The sequence below is a fragment of the Rhinolophus sinicus genome, linkage group LG16 (assembly GCF_036562045.2).
Source record: "Rhinolophus sinicus isolate RSC01 linkage group LG16, ASM3656204v1, whole genome shotgun sequence".
NCBI lineage: Eukaryota > Metazoa > Chordata > Mammalia > Chiroptera > Rhinolophidae > Rhinolophus > Rhinolophus sinicus.
In genome coordinates, this window is record NC_133765.1 from 20,747,605 (window position 1) to 20,769,826 (window position 22,222).

The 22,222-nt window shown below is 52.3% G+C and overlaps 2 protein-coding genes across 6 annotated transcripts in view; one reads left to right on the forward strand and one right to left on the reverse strand.

The window, feature by feature from the left end:
- On the reverse strand, window positions 1-2,564 carry UQCR10 (ubiquinol-cytochrome c reductase, complex III subunit X). The gene is made up of 2 exons (XM_019743115.2): window positions 2,359-2,564; window positions 1-261 (listed from the first exon to the last, which is right to left on the reverse strand). Exons 1-2 carry the CDS (start codon window positions 2,506-2,508, stop codon window positions 220-222), a joined length of 192 nt encoding a protein of 63 aa, XP_019598674.1. The 5' UTR covers window positions 2,509-2,564; the 3' UTR covers window positions 1-219.
- The window catches only part of ZMAT5 (zinc finger matrin-type 5), a 24,416-nt gene continuing 4,142 nt past the window's right edge, over window positions 1,949-22,222 (forward strand). Inside the window, exons 1-6 of one of the 5 annotated variants that reach the window (XM_074321140.1) lie at window positions 1,949-2,073; window positions 2,199-2,277; window positions 13,611-13,765; window positions 18,332-18,394; window positions 19,716-19,796; window positions 21,309-21,420. In XM_074321140.1, the coding sequence (XP_074177241.1) occupies window positions 13,639-13,765; window positions 18,332-18,394; window positions 19,716-19,796; window positions 21,309-21,420 (383 nt within the window). In that variant the 5' untranslated portion in view covers window positions 1,949-2,073; window positions 2,199-2,277; window positions 13,611-13,638. Of the gene's footprint in view, window positions 2,074-2,198; window positions 2,278-2,825; window positions 2,955-5,139; window positions 5,183-8,790; window positions 9,002-9,253; window positions 9,350-13,610; window positions 13,766-18,331; window positions 18,395-19,715; window positions 19,797-21,308; window positions 21,421-22,222 lie in introns of those variants that run through there. The other 4 variants (XM_074321139.1, XM_019743108.2, XM_019743111.2 and 1 more) reach the window with 4 other exon arrangements.

Genomic DNA, 22,222 nt, shown 5'->3' on the forward strand with positions numbered 1-22,222 from the left:
TCAAGGACAATTTACATTTATTTGCTGATGACTCTGACTAAACATACTTCAAACATAGCAGAAGTTAGAGTCTGTCAGGTGAAGCCATTTCTTGCCAACAGCTAAAGGTGGTCCATGGACAGTGATGTGGGCATCATCTTCAAGCTGAGGCCCTGGCTCTGGGCAAACAGCTGGTGGGTGGACCTGGTCCTTCTGGCCGGGATGAGGGCCTCCGAGAAACTACTGGTTCTCATACTTATGCTTGATGTGTTTCCACAGCTTCTGCATGTTAAAGACATGAGCCACAAACTGTTAGTTTCGCCTCTCACATTTCACAACTATACCCCCATTGCCATGGTCTCTAAAACAAGCTCAAGAGAAACGTATACCACATCCTGACAGTTGTGGTGGGTAAACGGAAGCAACACGAGGCTTGACACACATTCCTAACATTTATAAAATGCTTTGATCATCTTACTTTTACAGGAAATTGAGGAACAGAGATTGAGGGAATTGCCCCAAAGCACACATTATTAAGGAACAGAGCCTGGAAGATGTCTTTTCTCTTCAACTCCCAGGTATTAAGCAAGAGGTCCTAAATGCATAATCCCTAAACATTTCACACTGAACCACTTTTTTACTTCCTCAGACCTATGATCCTTGGGTCAGGAACTAGCTGGATTCTCCTAAAAGCAGAGAAGATGGGAGGGTCATGACAATGTAATTAGATGCCTTTCCCAAACACTGGGAATGGCCAATGGAAATGCTTGCAGGAGATGGAACAGTGGCAGCACTTTCCTAGGAGCAGAAAGTTGCCCCAGCCACAGGAAGTAGTACATTAGTAGAGACAGAGTCTGCCTGGGCTGTAGAGTCAGATAGCTATGATTAAAAACATGAGTGTGGGGCCGGCCCAGTGGCTCAGGCAGTTGGTGCTCCATGCTCCTAACTCCCAAGGCTGCCGGTTCGATTCCCACATGGGCCAGTGGACTCTCAACCACAAGGTTGCGAGTTTGATTCCTTGAGTCCCACAACGGATAGTGGGTAGCGCCCCCTGCAACTAAAGATTGAACATGGCACCTTGAGCTGTGCTGCCACTGAGCTCCCGGATGGTTCAGTTGGTTGGAGTGTGTCCTCTCAACCACAAGGTTGCCAGTTCGACTCACGCAAGGGATGGTAGGCTGTGCCCCCTGCAACTAACGGCAACTGGACCTGGAGCTGAGTTGCGCCCTCCACAACTAAGATTGAAAGGATAACAACTTGACTTGGAAAAAAGTCCTGGAAGTACACACTGTTCCCCCATAAAGTCCTGTTCCCCTTCCCCAATATTTAAAAAACAAAACAAAACAAAAAAACACGAGTGAATGGTGGAACAGGGCTATCTGTACAAGACCTTCCAGTATGATACACAATTTAATGATATAAAGCATGCACAGCACCTAGCACAGTGCCTGGCTCACAACAGTCTAAAATATTCTATTATTCCTACTTTATGCTTCTACTTTCTACTGAGGAATGTAACAAATGCTATTTTCTGAGTACCACTTAGCAGGGACTGTGGTGTCTTAACTATATCTCAAATAATCCTCACAATAATGCCGAAGTGGTTACTATTATTGTCATCTCTCTTTCATAGGTCAAAGTGAAGCTCAGAGAGGTTAAGAAACTTGCCAACTTAATCTCACAGTTATTAAGTGACAAGGCCCAGTATTGTGGCCGTGCTTCGTATTTCCCACTTCTCTGGGTTTCGCAGCCGAGAACCCTAGCCTGCGAGGTGGGAGAACTGGGACCACTCATTCCTTCTTGGGAATAGAAAGAGCAAGGGCTTTGGAGTACTGGTGCCATTCAATTTGGAGTACTGTATTCCCATCCAAGGCTGACTTCACAGCCCCCACGCTTACCCATAATTAATAGCATGCTACCTGCGTGGAAAGCCTTGGGACCCGAAACAGCTATCTGAAAAGGCCAGCCACAATATGTAAGGAGATGTCCTTTTCGCGACCGTTGCCCGCTCAAATCTGCCCTTGAAACCCTCAGAAAGTGGGGGCCCGGGTTCCAGCCCTGACTGGCCACTGACTTCCTGGTGATACAGCCCTGGTAAGTCCTTTGCTCTTACTAGGCTTTAGATTTTGCTTCTGCAAATGGAAAAGTGAGTATGTGGGAGATTGCAAAATTCACAACCCCGGCAAAATGGGATCTATTGACCTCGTTTAACGTTTTAGGATTCACACCCGGCGGAGAGGACAGACGGCAGTCTACAGACAGAAGACGCCCAGGGTTTACCCCCGCTTCCTCGTAAAGGTATACGGAGTCCCGTCCCACCTCCACTCCCTCTGACACCCCTTTGACGAGCCCAAGGTCAGGGATGGCCTAGGCCCTCACCCCCTGGTTGAGGTGTTCGTAGATCGCGTCCGCGCCTTGATCGAAGGCGCGCTCGAAGAACAGGGCGCCCACGGCGATGGTAAGGGCGAAGGTGGAGGTTCTGCGGAATAGCAGGGAGTACAACCTCCCAGTCAACGTCGGGGCCACCATGTTTCTTCACTGCCAAAGTCGCGCCGCCGCGTCTGCGCCGCGGCCGCCCTTCTCCAAAGGCCCTTAACGCGCAACACTTTATGGGATTTGTAGTTCCCCTGAATTTCCGTGCTAGTCGTTTTGAATCACAGAGGTAACGGATGGTTTGCGCGAGAGAAAAGTCTCATAAGATTCAAATCAGGGCAGCCCAAATTGTTTGGTAAGATTTATTACACAGTTTTACTTGTCAGTCATTTCTTGATGCTGATTAAATATTTTGAACTACATCACCCAAAAGCCCTCGCGCTTCCCTCCGCCTCACTTCCGCGCCACCTCAGTTTTAATTCCCAAAGGTTTCTGGGAAACGCGGACTGATGCCCAAGGTAGGACTACGAATCCCAGCGAGCAGTTCGTGACGCAAGGGTGCAGGAGGAGGGGTTCAGAGCCGTCGGGCCCCACGGAGCCAGGTACCGTCTTTGGCGGGATGTTGAGGGGCGAGTCGGCTTCCCCAACCACGGGAGGACTTGGGCTCTTCCTTCTAAGTACGCGCGCCCCTTGGCGTGCTGCACCATTTAACGGGATGGGGAGTGGACTGAGAGACGAGGGGGCCTGGGCGTCCGGATTCCCAGCTTGTCTCGCCTTGGCTCCTCTGTCGGCCCCAAGTGCAGGCCTAGAGTTGGAGCCTGTGGCAAAAGTGGAGTCCTGGGGTCTGAACCCCTTAGCCGGGTTTCAAGGGTAGGGAAGTTCTGTTTCCTGTTTCCCACTTCCCTGGGCTTCGCAGCCGAGAACCCTAGCCTGCGAGGTGGGAGAACTGGGACCACTCATTCCTTCTTGGGAATAGAAAGAGCAGGGGCTTTGGAGTACTGGTGCCATTCAACAAATGTTTTCTGAGCGCCTCCTCTGGGCTATGTGCTGGGGATCCAGCGGTGACCAAGTCCCTGCTCTCATGGAGCACTCATTCTACTGTGTGGATGGATGGGGAGATGCAGTGACTTAATGCTTTGACGAACGGAAGACAGGTTGATTGGGGGAAGGGATGATGGTGCTATTTTAGCTAGTGCCTAGGGTGACACTTAACCAGAGACCTGAGTGAATAGTAACAGGTGAGACAGGAAAACATTGGTGCAAACACCTTGAGGCCGCTGCAGTCCTGAGGTGTTTGAGGGAAAGAAGTAGACTATGAAGAGGTGGGCTTGGGGCAGCTTATTTCTGCCCTTGTAACCGATGGTAAGGAGTCTTTTTTTTTCCCCATTGCACTAGGAAGTCACTGAAGGGTTCTAGGCTGGGATGTGACACACTCTAATTTACATTTTAATGTCATTCTGGCTGCTTTCTGAAGAACAGATTGAAGAGGGGAAGTTATTGTTGTGGGTCTGTAGAGGCAAGACAGTAATTTAGATTAAGGTGTGGGTTAGAGTAGTGATCAGATTTGGGGGTATTTGGGGAGGTAAGACAGACAGAACAAGCTGACAGATGCATGTAGGGTGTGCAGAAAAGGGGAATCACGCACTAAATTTTGACCTCAACAATTTAAAATCATTGGGGATGATATTAAGTTCAGTTTGGCCATGTGAAGCTTGAGCTGCCCTTTAGATGTCAAGTGGAAGATGCCTGGAGGCAAATGGGGATTTGGATCTGGAGTTGGGAGGGGAGGTCTGAGCCAGAGATAAAGGTCATTGGCATAGGTGTGGCTTTGAAAACCAGGGACTGGATTCAAGACCTGGATCTGCTTCTGACTTGTAAAACTAGCAGTAATGCCTGGTTAGGGAACTGGGAGAAAAAATGTGAAATGTTCTACAGGATGAGTTATCCTTACTGTGGTTATTTTCTATTTGCAAAGCATCCTAGAAGCCCCTTGGGTCAGGAAGTTGTGAAGCTTCTGGGAAAGAATACTTATGTCTTGCTAACAATAAATCTGGCTGATGACAAGTTCAGAGGCAGGAGGAATTACGAAGTGTGATCAAACAATACAGTGAATGTTTAAATTAAAAAAAATTATTACAGTAAAAGACACGTTGCCATTAATCCCCCTCAAAATACTCCCCTCGCTTTGAACACACGTATCCCATTGTTCCTGCCACTTTCTGAAGCAGTTCTGGAAGTCTTCTTCCGTGGGTGTCTCTAGTATGCTGTTGTGGCTGCCTCCATGTCCTGAATTCGAAACATTTACCTTTCATGGTCATTTTGACTTTGGGGAAGAGCCAGAAGTCGCACGGTGCCAGATCCGTTGAATAAGGTGGATGAGGACACACCGTAATGTTTTTATTTGGCAGAAATTGCCGTACCAGAAGCCATGTGTGACCCAGAGCGTTGTCATAATGGAGGATGACACCGTTTGCCCATTTCATGTTAATGCATTGTTCGTGATCCATGATTTAGGGCACGCTTTAAAACACACCTTCTCTCAACTGTAGCTCACACCCGACTGACTGCACATAACAAGTTGAAACTTGTCACACACTGTTACTAAGGTTCCAGGCACCGCTTTGCTTCCCATCTTAAAGATCCCTGCCTTTCTGTTGGATGGCACTCGGCAGCAGCATTCACCATATTTGGTGATCACACCTTGTATTTTAGGTGGGTTGGGTGGGGAAGAACACAGGGAGTTAAGGTGTGACTTGTTTTATTTGGTTTTATTTTTTGTCTTTTTAGTTCATTCTTTTTGGAGCAACAATTTTTGAAAACCGAACTTTTGGTAAGCTATCAAATTCAACTTAGAAATTATTTGATGCATAAATCTATAAAAATAAGAAAAATGACCTTACCTTTTCTTTTGATTAATGTTTGAACTCCAGTTGAACAAACTGAATTCCTACTCATTCAGCCCTATTTACAGCTTAATTACATTCCCTTACACATTTAATTCCACTTATGAATGTAATATATTTTATTTTTAAGTACTTCAGACACATGACCTAATAAGCATAATTTCCCCAGAATACTTAAACAGTTACTAGAAAATTTAATAAATTAAACCTATAAACATAATGAATTTTAACTTCTTGTAAACAGTTCAGTACTTTTAATAGACAGTCAGATTCTCTTGTGTCACTGGTTCTCAGTCTGGTGAGCTAAAGAAATACATCTCTGATGTGAAATTAGGATGTAGGGGGCACCCTTAGTTTCTCATAGCACCCCAGGTGATTCTAATATGTAGCCAGTGTTTCCAACCATTGCTAACCTCTCAACTTAAAATCAGAAGTCAGTAATACCTATTACTGACATATATTTTATCAATTACCTAACCGTATCTTCTAACTTTTATATTTTAAATTAGAATCACAATGTTTATCTGTCATATTCTCAACATGTTAAATTGTTTTCAATGTCACGGATACATTTTTTTCCCCACAGATACTTTTAAATACCAAGTATACACTGATTATTACTAAACTTAGGACAGGAACATGAGTGCAGTGAGTTTGATTTATTCTACTCCCTCTATTTTCAATTCTAAACTTTCCTGAAGTGTGACATGCACTGAGCCAGTAAGAAAACAGTTTTGTTCACTCTAATGAATTGCATTTAGCTTTCCAATCAAGTCGGGGTCACCATTTCAGCAAGTTGAGGTTATTCATAATCAGACCCATTTGTGACTGGGACGCAAATCGGGGACTGTATCTACCCAGAATGACTGTCCCCAGCAGAGGCTGCCGTCGGGGTACAGGGAATGGATGAGCAGAAGCTCATTCCCCCAGGCTTTCATTTCTTAGGTGCCTGCTAGCGGGTGCTGGATTCACTGGTTAAAATGCAGATTTCTGGGCCCCCCTCCAGCTATGCTGGGTCAGAATCCTGAGATCTGACCCAGGAGACTTCATTGTTGATAAGCCCTGCACAGAAAACCATGGAAATTTTTGAGCAGGAGTTGTTTTAAGAGGGTTGATCTGATGCTGCCCAGGGTTGGGTGAACTGGGGAGGCCGGTCCAGGTGCGAGGATGGTGGGGTCAGATGATATTTGAAGCCCAGACGGGTGGTGGGGAGAAGAAAGCGGAGGCACAGGCGGTTCTGAGTCTGGGTATCTGGTTCAGGAGCCTCCTTCAGACTATTTTTACCTTTCCTATTTGGAAACTCTAGCCTCCTGGGACCTGTAACTATCTGATCAGAAACTGTGTCTCCAGCCTGCAGCTCCCTGGAGCCCGATTCGGGTTCAGCCGACCTTCCCTGGGCCAGGTCTGCTCCGAATCAGGGCACACCCTATCCGCCTGCAGCCAGGGACAGGGAAACGGCTGCGTTAGATACCTTTCAGCACCACCCCTAGCTGGTTCATCCAGGTCGCTGGAACCATCCGTGGCAGCTCCTAAGGGAGAAGGAATAGGATTTATCCCTGCCCGACAAATTTCCCACTTTTTTGAAGGGAGTTTTTTGGAAAATTTAAAAACAATACACGCTAAATGTAGAAACTTATAAAAATTTATTATGCAGACATAAGCACAGTAAATATTTTGTGTCTGCTCGTGTGTGTGTGTGTGTGTGTGTGTGTGTGTGTGTGTGTCTGTGTGTTGGGGCAGGAGGTTCTTTCTCCTTAAAAAAGCGATATCAAATTTTACATACTGTTGTAATAACAGGCTGTTTTTATTTAGCAATATGGAGCAGGGAACTGTTTCCTTTGACTTGATTTTTAATGGCCGTGTGGTACTCCATTAACCAGATATGGCTCATGCCCTCCCTCCTCGTGCTCCTGGCCAGCTGTGGGCTCCCGCTGCCCATAGCTTTTTTTAGGGTAACATGAGGATAACAGGCTTTGTGCAGCATGTCACTGAACCCCCCCACCCCGCCACCCCACTTGGGACCCTGAGCAGCCTGCAGGCGTGGGGTGAGTAATGGATACCTGGCAGCGGTTCTTACCAGTTGGACACCTGGATTTCATTTGTAGGACAGGCTACATTGCAGTGACCACCTTGGTACCTAGATCATTCCCTTGGATGCAGGTGCCCCTCGTGGGTGCCCCCTACCACCGAGCTTGTTGCCTAGTACCGTCACTGGGGGCGCATCTGTCAGCCACCCCCAGCAAATCCTCAGGGCACCTTCTTCTGAGAGGAGGGACCCTGTGAGGTGTGAACCCTGGTCTGGCAGAGCAGAAGTGCTCGACAAATGCCTGGCTGGTGAATGAATGAGTGAAACGCAGATTGTGAAACTCTAGGCTTGTGCATGGGTGAGTGGGCTAGGGGGTCCCCTTGATTTGACTCAGGAGCATATTGGGATATGGGGCACTTTGTACCGGTGGCCATCATGTACCGTAAAGTGATTGAGTTCTTTCGTGTGTTCTACTGTTAGCGTATGTTTAGCTGTAACAAATTACCCTAAAACTTAGCAACTTCACACAGCACACATTATCTCATGCAGCTTCTGAGGTCGGGAATTTGGGAGTGGCTTAGCTTGGTGCTTCTGGCTCAGAACCTCCACAAGGCTGCAGTCAAGCTGTCAGCCGGGGCTACACCCATCTGAAGGCTTGACTGGGGCTGGAGGGTCCACTTCTAGCTTATTCACATGTCTGTCTGCAGGAGGTTTCAGTTCCTTGCCCCATGGGCCTCCCCACAGGGCTGCTCACAGTATGGCAGCTGGCTTCCCCCAGAGCAAGTGATTAGAGAAAGGGAGACACCAGGATGGAAGCCATTTGACCTTGGAAGTAATATACTGTCACCTCTACTCTATTCTCTTAGTCACACAGACCAACCCTTTACAGCTTGGAAGGGAACAACACCAGGTACAAACTCCAGGAGGTGGGATCCCTAGGGGCCGCAGAGTCTGGCTGCCACATCCACAAATTGAGCCCCATTGGCATGTCTGGTGCCGGGCTAAGCACCTCACGTGCATGATTTAATCCTCATAGCAATCTTATGAATTAATATTTATTACCCTCACCTTCCACTGAGGTTCAGAAGGTAGGTGGTTTGCTGAGAGTTTCACAGGCTGAAAGTGGCAGGGATGGGATTCAGACCTGGGTTGAATGACTCGAGTAGGGCTTGGCTTGGGTGGTCTGTGTGACTTTGGGCTAGCTCTCACCCTCTCTGTTCTGTAGTCCATCATGTGGTTTAGACCAGCGTTTCTCCCAGTGTGGTCTGTGGTCTGCATCAGAGCCTCCCTAGATCCTGGCCCTCTCCCAGACCTGCCCAGTTAGAAATCGCTGTGGATAGGGCCCCCGCTGCCTTATACTGCTAGGAGATTGATGTGTCTCATTGAAAGGGGTGGGACATACGAACAAGGTCTGGCTGAGAAAGCTGGATGGTTGCTGCAAAACACTGGGGCATCTGAGGGAGACCCCTAACATATTGGGTCTCCTACCAGGGAAAACATCTGAATCTTCTTGGCACTTCTGTCGGAGCTGGGTCCTGAGCGAGCAGTCTGTGGGCCACCCCCACAGGGCAGACTTGATGTCACCGCCTCCAGACGGCCTGCCTGTGTGGCACTGGGACAGTGCCATGCTCCTAGTGGGTGTGCAATAAAGCCGTTCTCTGACTGTGCGGTTTGCTGTTTACCTGGTCTCTGGCGTTGCCATAATTAGAAGAAATGACAGGTGAGCTGGAGGGCAGCATGTGGTGAGCTCAAGTCCTGGATAATTACAGTGTGCCTCCCAGCCCCTGGCCACAGCCAAGCTGTTGGCTTATTTTAGCCTTGTGCCAAAGCTAGCTCTACCGAGAAGCACCCACGAAAGAAACCAAGGATACCAAGGAAGCCCAAATGTCTGCCCCACGATGGCCTCACAGCGGAGCAGGGGGATGGGGAGGGAAAGGGTGCTGGGCTCAGCCGTGTCCCAGTGTGTGCTGGCTCTGGCCTGCCTTGGCTACAAGGCCTCGAACTCTCGTGGAGCCTGTGTTCTAGTGGGGAAGCAGGCACGTGTGACCGTAAATCAGCGTGTGAGAAGGTAAGATAACCGTGGCAAACAGAGCAGGTTGTAAGGGGGTGGGAGTGGCTGCAGTTTTAAATCAGGTGGTCAGGGGGTGCTCACGGGAGGGGGGGGACGGGGGAGCCTCCTGGACAGTAATAGGAACAGCAGGAACAGCCTCCGTTTGAGCACGGCCTGTATTGTGGGCAGCTTCATGTACTACCACCTTGGTAAAACCACAGCAGCTGCGAGACTCCTGTTTTATAGCTAAGGACAGACTCAGGGAGATGAAATAACTTTCCAGAGGTCATCCAACTGTTCAGTGGCAGAACCGGGATTTGAACCCAGATCTGTGTGACCCCCAGAGGATTGTCTCACTAGCCTCGCCCACTGCCCCTTGGCCCCAAGGAGTCACCTTGTCGCCTGGTGAAGCTCCAAGGAGCCAGCAGATGCTTTTGCAATCATGGACCTGGTCCCCGGGACTGGGTGGGTGGCACACCTGTGCTCTGGACAGGACTTTGCTCACACGCTACCGAGTGCACCGGCCTCAAAGGATGAGGATAAATCACAGCAGAGGGCCGCTTAGTCAGCAGCCCATGCTGGTATCTGGGCATCATCGGAGCTGTCCAGCTGTCCCCACCCCCCTTCCCTGACCTCCAACTGAGGCTGCCAAGTGCGGTGCAGTGGTGCAGGCTGTGCCTTGTGAAGGATGCCTGGCTGAGGGGTGAGTCGGAGTGAAATGTGCTCTGCTGCCACGTTGTGTGTCTGGCGGGCGCTGTATCTGTCCAGAGGGTGCTGTACCCTGGCCTAATGTGCACCAAGGCACTGGAGCCGGAGGCCCAGAAGTTCACATGTGGGTGATGCCTGGGTGAGGGCACCTCACTGAAGCCCAGCTCCTGCCCAGGAAGGGGCCTCTCTCCATGGGGAAGGCCTGTGAGGTAGGCAGCAGGCACTGGTCTCCTGGATCCCATGTGCTCCCCTAACGCCGTCCCTGGGCAGTGGGGGCTCTGCAGAGCTGCTGTGCAGGGCAGGGGTCCTGGCCCACCGTGGGGGCAGAGGTTCCAGTCCCATCTCTGCCTTCTGCTGTGTATTTCAGAAACTCACTTCCCTTCTCCTGGGCTCACTCTCCTCATCTGTCATATGGACCAGCTGACCCCAAAGGTCACTTGAGCCAGTGGCATTCTGTTCCTTGTTCTGAGCCTGTGTTTTGTGAAATACGAGCTTTTCAAAAGCCAATAACAGTGATGGTGAGGATAGCCAACTCTTCTTGAGGGTCTCCTATGGGCCAGGCTCTGGCTACATAAAATGAGTGTAGACGATCTGAGTCTCGCAGCAACCCCTGAGGTGGACACTGCCGTTATCCCAGTTTGCATGGGAAGAAACTCAGCATTACAAAGCAGGAGCACCTGGATTTAAACCCACATGGTCTGGAGAGACCCTTAGAGACCACCTGGTCCAGCTGCCTGCCTGCTGCTTCACACATGGGTAAACTGAGGCCCACAGAAGGCAAGTGACGGAGCCACAGCCTCACCTGGCAGAGTTGGGACTAGAATGCGGGGTCTCTTAACCCATCTTGGATGGCTGAGCACTTCTGTGCCATTTGGGGGATGGCCAGGGTGGGCACAGGAAGGCATAGGTGGGCGGTACTGCCACTGTGGCCCTCAGCTAAGGTGGGTTTTCACGTTTGTGTGTGTGTGTGTTTTCACGTTTTCCCCTCCTGCACATGCACATGGTGAAAACACACACACACACCTGGGCACAGCACAGCCCCAAGGGGCTTGTCCCTTCGGTCAGTGTTGCTGGGCGGGTCTTGAGTTCCCGGTGGGTCGATGGGAGGTTTTCTCAGCAGACCTGAGCCCCAGGTCCCATGAGACCTGCCCTTCCTAGCTAGGTGACCTGGAGCACCTCACATCACCTCTCTGGGCTCAGTTTCCTCATCCGTAAATAGTAAGCCCAGCTCAGCTGCTTCCTGGCAGTGTGACCTCGGCTAAGTCACTTCACTTCTTGGAGCCTGAGTGCCCTCATCTGAAAAGGTGTAATAGGTTCTACTTCACAGATTATCCTGAGGATTAAATGAGATGATGCGTTATAAAGCTTTTAACCTAGTCGTAGTACAGAGTCAGTGCACAATAAGTCAAGTAATGGGTAGCATTTATGGAGCACTTGCTCAATGCCAGGCATTATTAGTGTCATTTATATTGTTAGTACCCTTTTATTACTAACTCATTTGGATTAGCAAACTTCTGTGTACCACTGCCCAAACCATCAGGCAACCAGTTAGACCCACCGCCTCATATTCCTACAGTGAAGGCAGATGCCTAAAGAGGGGAAGTGACTTGCCTAAGGCGACACAGCTGGCAGCTCAGTGCCCCGCGTGCTTTTGTCCAGCTGAGGCTGCTGCAGCGCCACTGTTCCGTCTCAGCCTCCCAGAAGGACGCCCCTCCCCTCGCCATTACTCTCCAGAGCCAGCAGCTCCTCAGAGCTTCAAGCCTCGTGAATGGCTTGGTTAAGCTCTCAACCGTTAAACGTTCATCTCTTACAATTTCAGTCCAATTCCTATAAGTTTATTGGCAAGACAGGGTGTATTAGAGCTGCCAAATGTAATATATCAAGTCCGTGTGTCTGGGATGTGGTTTCTCAGCAGTAATGGGAGAAAAGAGAGGTTTTATATGTTTTCATTTTGAATGACTGTCTGTTCCTAATCCCATTATAGCCCTTGACTTAATGGCCGCTTCCCCGTCTGCCGCAGGAGCAAGGCTTTCTCCCTCAGCCCGCGTGGCGGCCTGATTGTCCGGGGGGCTTGTTTGTCTCCGTGTCTCCTCCTAATCTCTTCTTTCCCAGATGCCTCCCCCCTCATCCGTCTGCCTCTGGGTCAGGTCCCAGGTTTATCTTTCTTTGCCAGATCCTAGGAGCGTGGAGTTTGTGCCGCTTGCCTGGGCTGCTGCCTCATGACCTTGGGGAAGTCACTTGTCTTTATCCTCTGAGCTCAGGAACCTGCTCTGTGAAATGAAGGGGCAGCGTATAGGCCCTGAAGGGCGAGGTGCCGGTCTGGGCTCAGCCTTTGCTGAGATCCTACTTGAGGGCCCCGAGCAGACCCGGTCCTCCTCGGTCTTATGGCACCGAACTGGGAGACGCAAGCGTTAGCCATGAGAGTCATAGAATCACCACCCACCTTGGGCTACAGATCTTCTGGGTCAGGAGTGGCAGCTGGGGTCACCATGGCTGAAAGGTCGTAAGGGTTTTATGACCCTGAAACATTCTCATTTCCCTGTGATTAGCTGGGGATCTGCCACCTGAGAGTTTCACTAATTTCCTTGGGAAGCTGTTTGCATTTCTACCTGGGTCTCTGGCTTCTCTAAGCATTGAGCTAGCTGTGGAAGCGAGGACACTCGGTTCTGCATCTACCTTCTGCTTATCAGCTGTGTGACCTTGGGCAAGTCACTTCCTCTCTCTCAGCCTCAGTCATCTCATAAGAAAAATGGGAATTTATTTATTCAACAAATATTTGGTTGCCTGCTATGTACCATGCAACACTTTGGGTGCTAGAGCTTTAGCAATAAACAAAAATAACCCAGCCTGCGTGAATTTATCTTTCTTTTGGGGGAAAAGATAGTAAACATAACAAATAACTTACTATTTCCAAAGGTGATAAAAATGAAGCAGGGAATGGGGAAGGCTAAGTGGAGGGTGGAGGATTCTGCAATTTAAAATAAAGAGGTCACAGTAGATTACTGAGAAGGTAGTTATTTGAGCAAAGATCAAAAGAGTCAAGTGAGGCATGTATTGGGAAGAGCATCCAGACAGAGGGAACAGCAGGGCAATGCCAGGAGGTGGGCATGTGCCTGGCGTGTGTGAAAGCAGAAAGGGGGCCTGTGGGGCCTGCATGGAGAGAACAGGGGAGGAGGGGGTCAGAGGTGTGGCGGAGGGTGGCGGCTGGCCAGGGGGTGTGAGGTGGTGGTTCTTCAGCCTGGCTGCATATGAAAATTTCCTGGGGAGTTTTCAAAAATACTGATGGCTGGGCCTCACCCACTGGGGTTCTGCTTTAACTGGCTTGGGGTGGAGGCTGGGCATCAACTTTGTTAAAAGATCCCCCTGGAATGAGGCCTCGTAGGCCATAATCATGAGCCAGGGTAGTTCCTCACAGGCTGTGAGCTTTAAATGCGGTGGTGCGTCTACAGAAGGCCTTCCTCACACAGCACAGGCCTGGCCCTCAGGCAGCACTCAGTCGGGGAGCTGTGCCGTGGGCTCTGGTGTGTGCTGTTTCCTCCATGCTCAACCCGAGTGTTTTGTGGCTTCCCAGGCATCGGCGGCAGCTGGCGCAGGTGGCCATGGGGAAGCGTTACTTCTGCGACTACTGTGACCGCTCCTTCCAGGACAACCTTCACAACCGCAAGAAGCACCTGAATGGGCTGCAGCACCTCAAAGCCAAGAAGTCCTGGTACGACATGTTCCGAGGTGGGTGCCCGCCAGTGGAGCCCCAGGCTGGTGGAGAACTGCTCGCCAGTCGTTCTTCTCATCAGACAAGGAAGCACCGTGGGCCAGTGACACCCCTGGTTGCGCTGGGCTCTTTGAGGAGCAAAAGAAAGGCAGCCTGGCCCCTAGGGCAGATGGGCCTTCAGAAGGTTAGGCTGGAATGGGAGCTCCTTTCCCCAGCAATCTGACTGAGGGCCCCGTTCTCAGACCCCTTGCCAGGTGCTGGGGCTACCATGGCCAGGAAGAAGGCCTCTCCAAGGAGGTGGTGTTTGAGCCAACAGCTGAAAGATAGGGAAAAGCCAGTCACACCATCCTGGGCAGAGGGCGAGTAAAAGACGGCAGCCATGAGCAAAGCACCAGGTGCTCTCAGAGCAGACACAGCAGGACAGGAGAATGGGAGGGGCCGAGGCTGGTGACAGGGCAGGGGTCAGCTTGTGCAGGCCTGCCTGGGAAGGCCACAGTGAAGGGGATGGGTTGTCCCAAGGGCAGAGAGCCGCCTGTGAAGGACTTTAGGCAGTGGCCAACATGACTAGAGCAACGTTTCACAGTGATGACTGACTGCTGCGTGAGCAGTGGGGTGCAGTGGATGGATGGATGGATGGATGGATGGATGGATGGCCGGATGGCCGGCCAAATAACTGAACTTCCCGAAAGGTTTCTCAGTGGAGGTGCAACTGGAGCCAGTGAGCTCAGGCCATCAGCGTTTAGCCCAGGGCCTGGCACCCTGAGGCACTCACTACAGTGGCGCTCTCGGCACCACTGTCATTAGACACTGAGCAGTGGTGAGGGATGCCAGGAGGTAGCCAGCTAGGAGCCAGATCAAATGGAGAGGGAGTTTGGCAGCCGGGTAAGGGTGGACCAGGAGCTCCTGGAATGAGCCAGGGCAGGGCCCATGCTCCGTGAGTTGGGGAGCAGGATTCCAGGACAGGGCCTAAAACCTGGAAGGAAGGAGCTGAGTCCCAGCTGAGAAGGAAGAAGGGGAGACAGAGTTCCCTGGTCTGTGACTCAGAATTCACAAGAAGGGAGTGAGCATTTATTGAGTGCCTGCTACATGCCGCGGGCCTTCCATGGTTTATCATTTGCTTTTCGCAGTAATTCTCTAAGGCAGTGGATCTTGACCCTTTGTGTTAGGATCAGCTGGAGACCTGAAAATAAACAACGCTGATCCCCTGGGGCTGGGGCCTAAGCATGGTATTCTCACAGCTCTCCCAGACTCCCCATTTCACATGAGGAAGCTGAGGCTCCGAGGCCTGGGTGAGGGAGGGTGGCCAGGCTGCTCAGCAGGCCAGGCCTGGCTGTGGTTGTGAGGGGCTGGGAGTGGGGGCAGCGGGGTCTCCTGGGGGCCTCGGAGGCCACTGGCCCTCGGGTCAGCCAGAGGCGCCCTGTCCCCCAAATCCAGCATAGAACTTGGCCTCATGTTCACCCTGCTGTTTGCTCCTAGCCCCAGACTGTTAGCCCAGAGCAGCCGGGTCCTCAGGTCCAGGGCTGATGAGCAGAGGCTGTTGCGTTACTTGTAGAAAAGATGAAACAGGAGAGCCTCTTCTCAGGGCTCCTGTAGTCCCAGTGTCTTCTCACGTCCACGGGCACATCCAGCCCTTAGCACAGCTCTATGAGGGAACCTGGGCAGGCCAGGTGTCCCCACTTACAGGTGGTGACTGAAATCCAAAGCAGTGAGTCACCTCACTCAGGGTGGCATACGAGCTCTCCGCTTCCCCCAGGCCTCCCGCTTACCCAAGCAAACGCACACCACAGACCTTGGTGCGGCATATGGTACCTCAGCCTGAGCTAGGACTCAGCGCTTGCTCTGCTCCCAGCTCCGTGGCCTTGGACAAGTCTCTTAGCCCTCTGAGGGGCTGCCGTCCCTCTGCCATGGTCAGGACAAGTACAGGCCCTGGAGCTAAGTAGCCTGGGTGTCAGTCCCAAGGTGTCACTCACAGTGTGGCCCTAATTTCATCATGTGTAAAACAGCCATAACAGCAGTACCCACCTCCCCTGAATATGACAGGAGCTCAGTAATCTCATGATAACAATATGGCATGTACGTCTTCACTAAATGGGAAAGATGCCAATGGGTCCACAAAAGGATCGGCCTCAGGCCTTTTATCTCATGGGCTTATTCATTCAGCCAATGCTTAGTAAGCACTTAGCGTGTCCTCAGCTGCCAGATACGCCCTGAAGATTTACAGGTGAATGAAAAGGGCCTCTCCTAAGGGACCTCACGCCCAGTTAGAGCAGTGTGTTCTGCTCTAGAACCGCTGTCCTGCCCAGGCCTTCATGCCCTGCCGACCTCGCCCTCCACACTTAGGGTACACTGACCACTGCAGGTACTGTACCCTCTGCAGGCATGCCCTTCCTGCTGTCCTCCCCACCCTAGCCTGGTCCTCCCATCTTAACTCAGGCAGAGTCCTCTAGGATGCCCTCCCCACGCCCTGGGCCAGGTCAGGTCATTTGGCCTCATGCTAGCTGTTTATCCCGTTTATATCCACGTGGATTAGTGTGACTGTCGGACTGGAAGGAAGTACCAGGTCTGACTTGTTTTCCACTAAATCCTCGTCCTGGCGTAGTGCCTGGCACCCAGGATGTGCTCAGTAAATGTTTGTTAGATGAATGTCTAAATGAATGAGCAAACAGACATAGGGCATCAGGGCAGCTGTTAATTTGGGGAGATGAAGCGAGAAGGACCAATGGGGTCAGCCCACAGGAGCCTTGAACACCAGACAGAGGAGCACAGGGCTTCTTTGTGCAAGGCCTGGGCCAGGGGCTCTCGGCGTCACTGAGGACCTGTGAACAATTCTCATGCTCTGCCTCTCAGACAAATCACAGCGCGACCGGAGAAAGATGGGCTTGGGCATCCGTGTCCTTTTAAAGCTTCCTGGTGATTCCGCCATGTATCTGGGCTTGAGAACCACGGGCCAGATGCTGGGCGGCCTGAAACTTTTCTCCCACGCTGAGCCTCCCAGCCAGGGGCCCCTAGTGTAGGACTCATGCTCAGCCCCCCTGCCAGCCTCAGCTGTCCTACCCCCAGGGGGGCCCTGGGCGATGTCTACATGCCCTCCACCAGCTCGCCTCCCCTGGGAAGATCTGTGGCATCAGCTGGAGGGGCTGAATGTGACAAGCCCAGTGCTGACAGACGAGCCCCTCCCCACCGTGCTGGCCCTACGCATACTGCCAGGCCCCCCTGGAGGGAGTCCTCTGATAACCACCTCCTGATCCAAGCAGCCCACTCCTACCCCATCCACCAGCTCCGCTGGGGAAGGGAGGAGTCCCCATTGGAATTGGCCACTTCGCCACCAGGAAATCAGCAGCCACACAGGAAAGGGCGGGGGCCTTAACCTCACATACGAGGGTTCAGATCTGGCCCTGTGCCATTTCCTGACCGGATGCCCTCTCCCCTGCCTGAACCTGTTTTCCCCTCTGCACAGTGGGGATGTTAGCACTGTACAGTGGGTTTGTGAGGAGGAATTGAAAGCAGAACTGCTACCATTTCTTGAGTTTCCACTACAGAGGGTCTCAGCCCTGGTTGCACGGTCGCGTCACCTGGGAACATGCTGCTGAGGTCACTCGCAGCCCCACTTTCCTGGCAATTCTAATGTGCCGTCACCTCTAGGAACCCTGGCCTACTCTACCCATTGCTCTCCAGCCATTATCTGTTTTCACAGCAGCCTTACCAGGTGACAACTCTCCTCCCATTTTACACATGTGGAAACTGAGACTTAGAGAAATTCACCTGCTAGCCTGTGGTCACGTGTCCATGCACTCTGAAGCCCATGGTCTTTCCTGTACCCCAGTGGCCTGTAGCAAAGGCAGTAGATGAATGGGGAAAGTGCCCAGTCCAGGCCTGGCCTCTCCTTCCTCCAGGGTGAACTCAGGGCCTCTGAGTCAGGCCCTGACTTCCTCACATGTCTTACTCATTTACAGATTTTGACTGATTAATTCCTTGTCCATCAAGAAACACACAAAATTTACACCATAAATATATGATGAGAATAAAGGTAGAAAAAATCAGAGGAAACCAGGGTTAAGGTTCGTATCCAGAAAGGTTGTTGCCAAGTCCTGTTGAGGCCGCTGCTGGTGTTGCACTGAGAGCCCGCAGCTGGTATAAGGAGGGGAACGGACAGCAGCGTTTCTCAACCTTGGCTGTGGAGCGATGCTTGGGCCCTGGGGTTTACTGGTGAGCTTCCTGGGCACCGGGAATTTTTTTTACAGCTTTCTGTTTTGAAATAATTATAGAGTTATAGGAAGTTACAAAGACAGTGCAGAGAAGCCTTGTGGTACCAGGATTATTAAAAAAAACAAAAAACTCTCTAGGTGATTCCATTGTGAGAAGTTCACAACCTCTGACCTAAAAGCTGGTTCTTGCCTTTGACTGGGTCTGGGTGGGTGGGAGGGTTGAGATCCCCTGAAGCTTGGATCCCTCTGCCCAGCGTCCCTCTCTGTAGCCGTTCCCTCTTACCCTCCTTTATGGATGGGGAGCGATTTCCTCTCCTGATCTCAGGAAGTATCTGTGTGCAGCTCAAGTCTGAACCCAGCCCCTCTTTCCTCTTACAGATGCAGCTGCCATCTTGCTAGATGAACAGAACAAACGGCCCTGCAGGAAGTTTCTCCTGACAGGTAAAGTGTTCTCCTCAGTTCAGCACACACACACACACACACACCCCAACCCCCCACCAGGGACCAGCACGCCCAGTCCAGCCTGCCTGGACCACTCCAGAGGCTCTCCCCAACCTTGGCCACTATCCTGAACCCGCTTTCTGGCTTTGGTGCATCAGCCGACCGAGCAGTTGGGGCCTTCCTGGGCTCGTGCCTTAGGACTTCCGGGGGCTGGTCCTCAGCTCTTCAGACATAGAATGTAATTTTATCGGCTCCCCCAGAACAAGGAAGCGCTGGGAGGTTGCAAGTGAATCCAAAACAGTGCTGGGTGTCACAGACTGGCTGACTAAGTTAGCCTGGAAGCCGACCTCCGCTGCACCCTCCCTCCCAGCAGGCAGGGCTGGAGACAGTAACAGGTCTGACGATGGCAAGAAGGTTCAGAATTAGAACCAGGGATGCTGGAGGTTGTTTGACTGCTCAATACCCAACTAATAAAGATGCACGTAGTTCAAAGAGGTAAAACCTCAGTAAGGGAAGAAACCAAAGGCAGATGAAAATAAGGGTGGGAAAAATAAGACAAAGCTCGGAGAATTAGTCTCCTCCATGCTCACCTTGAGGTCCTATGTACTTTCTAAGGGTTTGCCCCTAAGCTTCCTAGCAACAAAGGCAAAGTCCCCTGGGAGTTGGTGCTGCCCCTCGAATGGGCAGCAGGCCTGCAGATCAGGGGTTTCCCCAAGCACCATGCCTTGATGTGAACACACCACTGGTGGGTTACACTGGCTTAGGACACCTTTAGTCTCCCGTTATTTTGAGACACATTTTAGTTTCCTCGGTTGAGATTCAGAAAGTCACCCTGGACTTTGATACCCCCGTGAATGGTACAAAACTGCCATGAAAGCCTTTTTGGGGAGCACTGTAAGCCAAGTGAGCAGACGAGCCACCAGGCAGAGGGCACAGCACGTGGGGAGAGGAAGCATGACCCTTTCGAAGACCCACTGGTAGCTTGCTGAGGCCGGGGAATGGGGGCTGCGGCCGGGGGTGGGGGTTGGTGACAGGAGTCGAGCCTGCAGCGGCCGTGTAACCCCGTCACGAAAGGCTTCAGTTGGGTTTGGTCTCCAGCCAGGGAAGGGTTGTGAGCAGGCCACGATGGGCCAGACAGGTTGCTCGGGCTGCTCATGTGGGCGGCGCCAGAGAGAATTAAGTTTTTCTCCAGGGAGGGGTTTGCTACTCTAGTCCCTAAAGCCCTGCCTCTAAGACTCCACTGACCCCCTCCTCAGGGTGCCCCTTAGCCCATGGTGGGAGCCCTTCCAGACGGGCAAGTAACTCTGTCTTCCCATTGCAGGCCAGTGTGACTTTGGCCCCAACTGCAGATTTTCCCACATGTCAGAGCGAGACCTGCAGGAGTTGAGTATCCAGGTGGAGGGTGCGTTTTGGTGGGGACCCTGGGCTAGGGTGGGGGGGACTGTGGGAGTGTGTGCAGGGTCGGAGGCTGGGGAAGCTGCACTGAGCCTCCTCACCTCGTCTTTCATGGCCACCCTGTGGGACAGGCTGAGGGCTGGCTGCCCAGGGTGATGGGGTGGGTGTCAGAAACTGCCTCCATACCGCCCCAGGCCTGAGTGGAGAAGGAGCAGGGGAACGCCCATCTGAGTCCCCTGCTGAGTTTAAAGTGACATAGTGACATGCATGGGCTCCTGCCCAGAAATCCGGAGGGTGCACCCCAGCCCCACCTGGCCCCTGCTGCTAGCCTGGCATTCACTCACATTGTGCTGCCCCCCTCCCTCAATCCGGCAATATATATTGAGCCCCTGGCATCAGGCAGACCCCCTACTGTGCTCTGGGGACAAGGATATGAAGAGAGCACCTTGCCTGCCCTGGGATTCCAGGGAAAAGCAAGTTCACCTTCCCCTGGAATCTGGCATGTCTGCCTTTGGGAAGTTCACGTTCACTTCTCCAATTAGAGAACAAGGCAGTTCCCACTTAAATGGTCTTTATTGGTCTTCTCATGCAGCCCCGCATTGAACAGATGGAGAAATTGAGGCTAGCAGTCAGGCAGAAGGGTTTCATGTGAGCCCTAGCAGGTCCCGGGTGCTGGCTGCTCTCACTCGTCCCTCTGTCCAGCTCTTCACCAGCCTGACTCTCAGGAACGGTTGGTGTGTGGTGGGGAGAGTGTCGGCCAATGGGCCCGGAGCTGGCGATGGCATGTAGTGCAGACAGGGATGGCAGAGGCCCGAGGGGGCTGGGAGCAGAGGCGTGCCCTCAGCTGGCAGCTCAGACAGTCAGCTCTGCCACATCCCCATGACCTTGCCACACAGCAGTGTTATGACCTGTCCAACGTGACCACTTTTGAAGATGAAGCGAGATGATGCCTGTGCAGTGCTAGCCCAGGGCCTGACCCAGAGTAAGCCCTGGTCCACGTTTGTTTTCCTTGGGCCCCAGGCCATATCCCAACTGCCCCCTTCCAACGAGACTCTGACCCCATCTCACACCTAGCTTGTTTGAACTCCATCCGTTGCTCGGTTTTAGTTCAATAAGCAAAGGTTTTTCTAGGACATTTTATGGGAAGAAAAATCAGAAAAGCTGAGGCTTCTTCCCCTGCTCAGGGTCAGAGACCTGGCAAGTGGCAGAGCCAGGATTCAAATCCTGCTCTGCCCTCTTGTGCAGCCTACACTGCCTCCCTGTACCCCAGATTTGGACCCCTCCTGAGGACCAAGCTCTCTACAAGCATTCTTCTGTGTCCAGCTCCAAAAAGCCTGGGAGGCAGCCAGTGCTTTATCTCCATTTGATGGGGAAGCAGAGTGAAGCCCAGGGGGCAGGCCTGGGGAGAGGGCGGCATGGTGGGAACAGGCCCTCCCAGGAAGGTCCCAGCTGTGTTGTAGGGGGATTCAGGCGGGGGTGAACGTGCCCCTCACTTGCCTCTGTCTCCCTATCCCCACAGAGGAGAGGCGGGCCAGGGAGTGGCCACTAGACATCCCTGAGCTCCCCGAGGGCCATCTGGAGGACTGGCTGGAGAAGAGAGCCAAGCGACTGAGCTCAGCCCCAAGCAGCAGGTACAGGCCCCATGGGTTCCCTCCTCTCGTGCCCTCTGGGAGCAAGACCCCAGCCAGCCTGCCCTGCCCTGAGGCTGAACAGTTTCCAGGAACTGCCCAGGCACCAGACAGAGACTCCTTGCTCCCCAGCAGAGCTCCCCAAGGGAGACTACATGGGGGGCTCGTGGGTATCCAGGTGCTGGCCAGAGGCTGAGGGGCACGCATTTAAGGTTCGATTCCTAGGCCTCATCCCCCTGCCTAGTGACTCCTCCCTTACGGGAGTCTGTGCTGGCTGAAGGGGAGGCCCAGGCAACTTGACTCCACGTCACCAACTCCATTACCGGGGGAGGAGCCGGATGTGGTTATCTAGCCCCAGTGTACCAGTCATTGCTGTGTCCCCTTCTAGGGTCCTGCCAGGTGGGCAGAGTTACCTGACCCTGCTGAAAGGGAAATGAGGTTCAAAGAGGGTGTGACTTGCCCAAGGGCACATGGCTAGGAAGAGAGCTGGGATTTAACAGGGTTGTGAAAACTGGCCTGTTGTCTTTGTCCCACTGCCTCCTTGAGGAGGGGGTCTGCTGCCTGGACCCAGCACTCAGGGTGTTCAGAAGTGGACAAGGCACCCTTCACTTCTTGTATGGGGGGCACCCTGGGTCAGGGGCCCTCAAGAATGTGCTACGTGCTCTCCCAGGTCCTCCACTTCAGGCAGGGCTCCTGGGCTCTTCTACCAGGTATTAGAGGAGAGAGGGGCTAGAGGATGTGCTTGTGAGCTGCCTGTGACTGTACAAGTTGGCCCACCCTGGGCTGCCTTGCTTCAGACCTGATT

Excerpts from the sequence above, each read along its gene's own strand:
- UQCR10 (XM_019743115.2), bottom strand. The coding sequence starts at position 2,508 with ATGGTGGCCCCGACGTTGACTGGGAGGTTGTACTCCCTGCTATTCCGC. Across the intron at positions 262-2,358 it reads ACGAACACCTCAACCAGGGG|AAGCTGTGGAAACACATCAA; the intron begins GTGAGGGCCTAG and ends TTTAACATGCAG.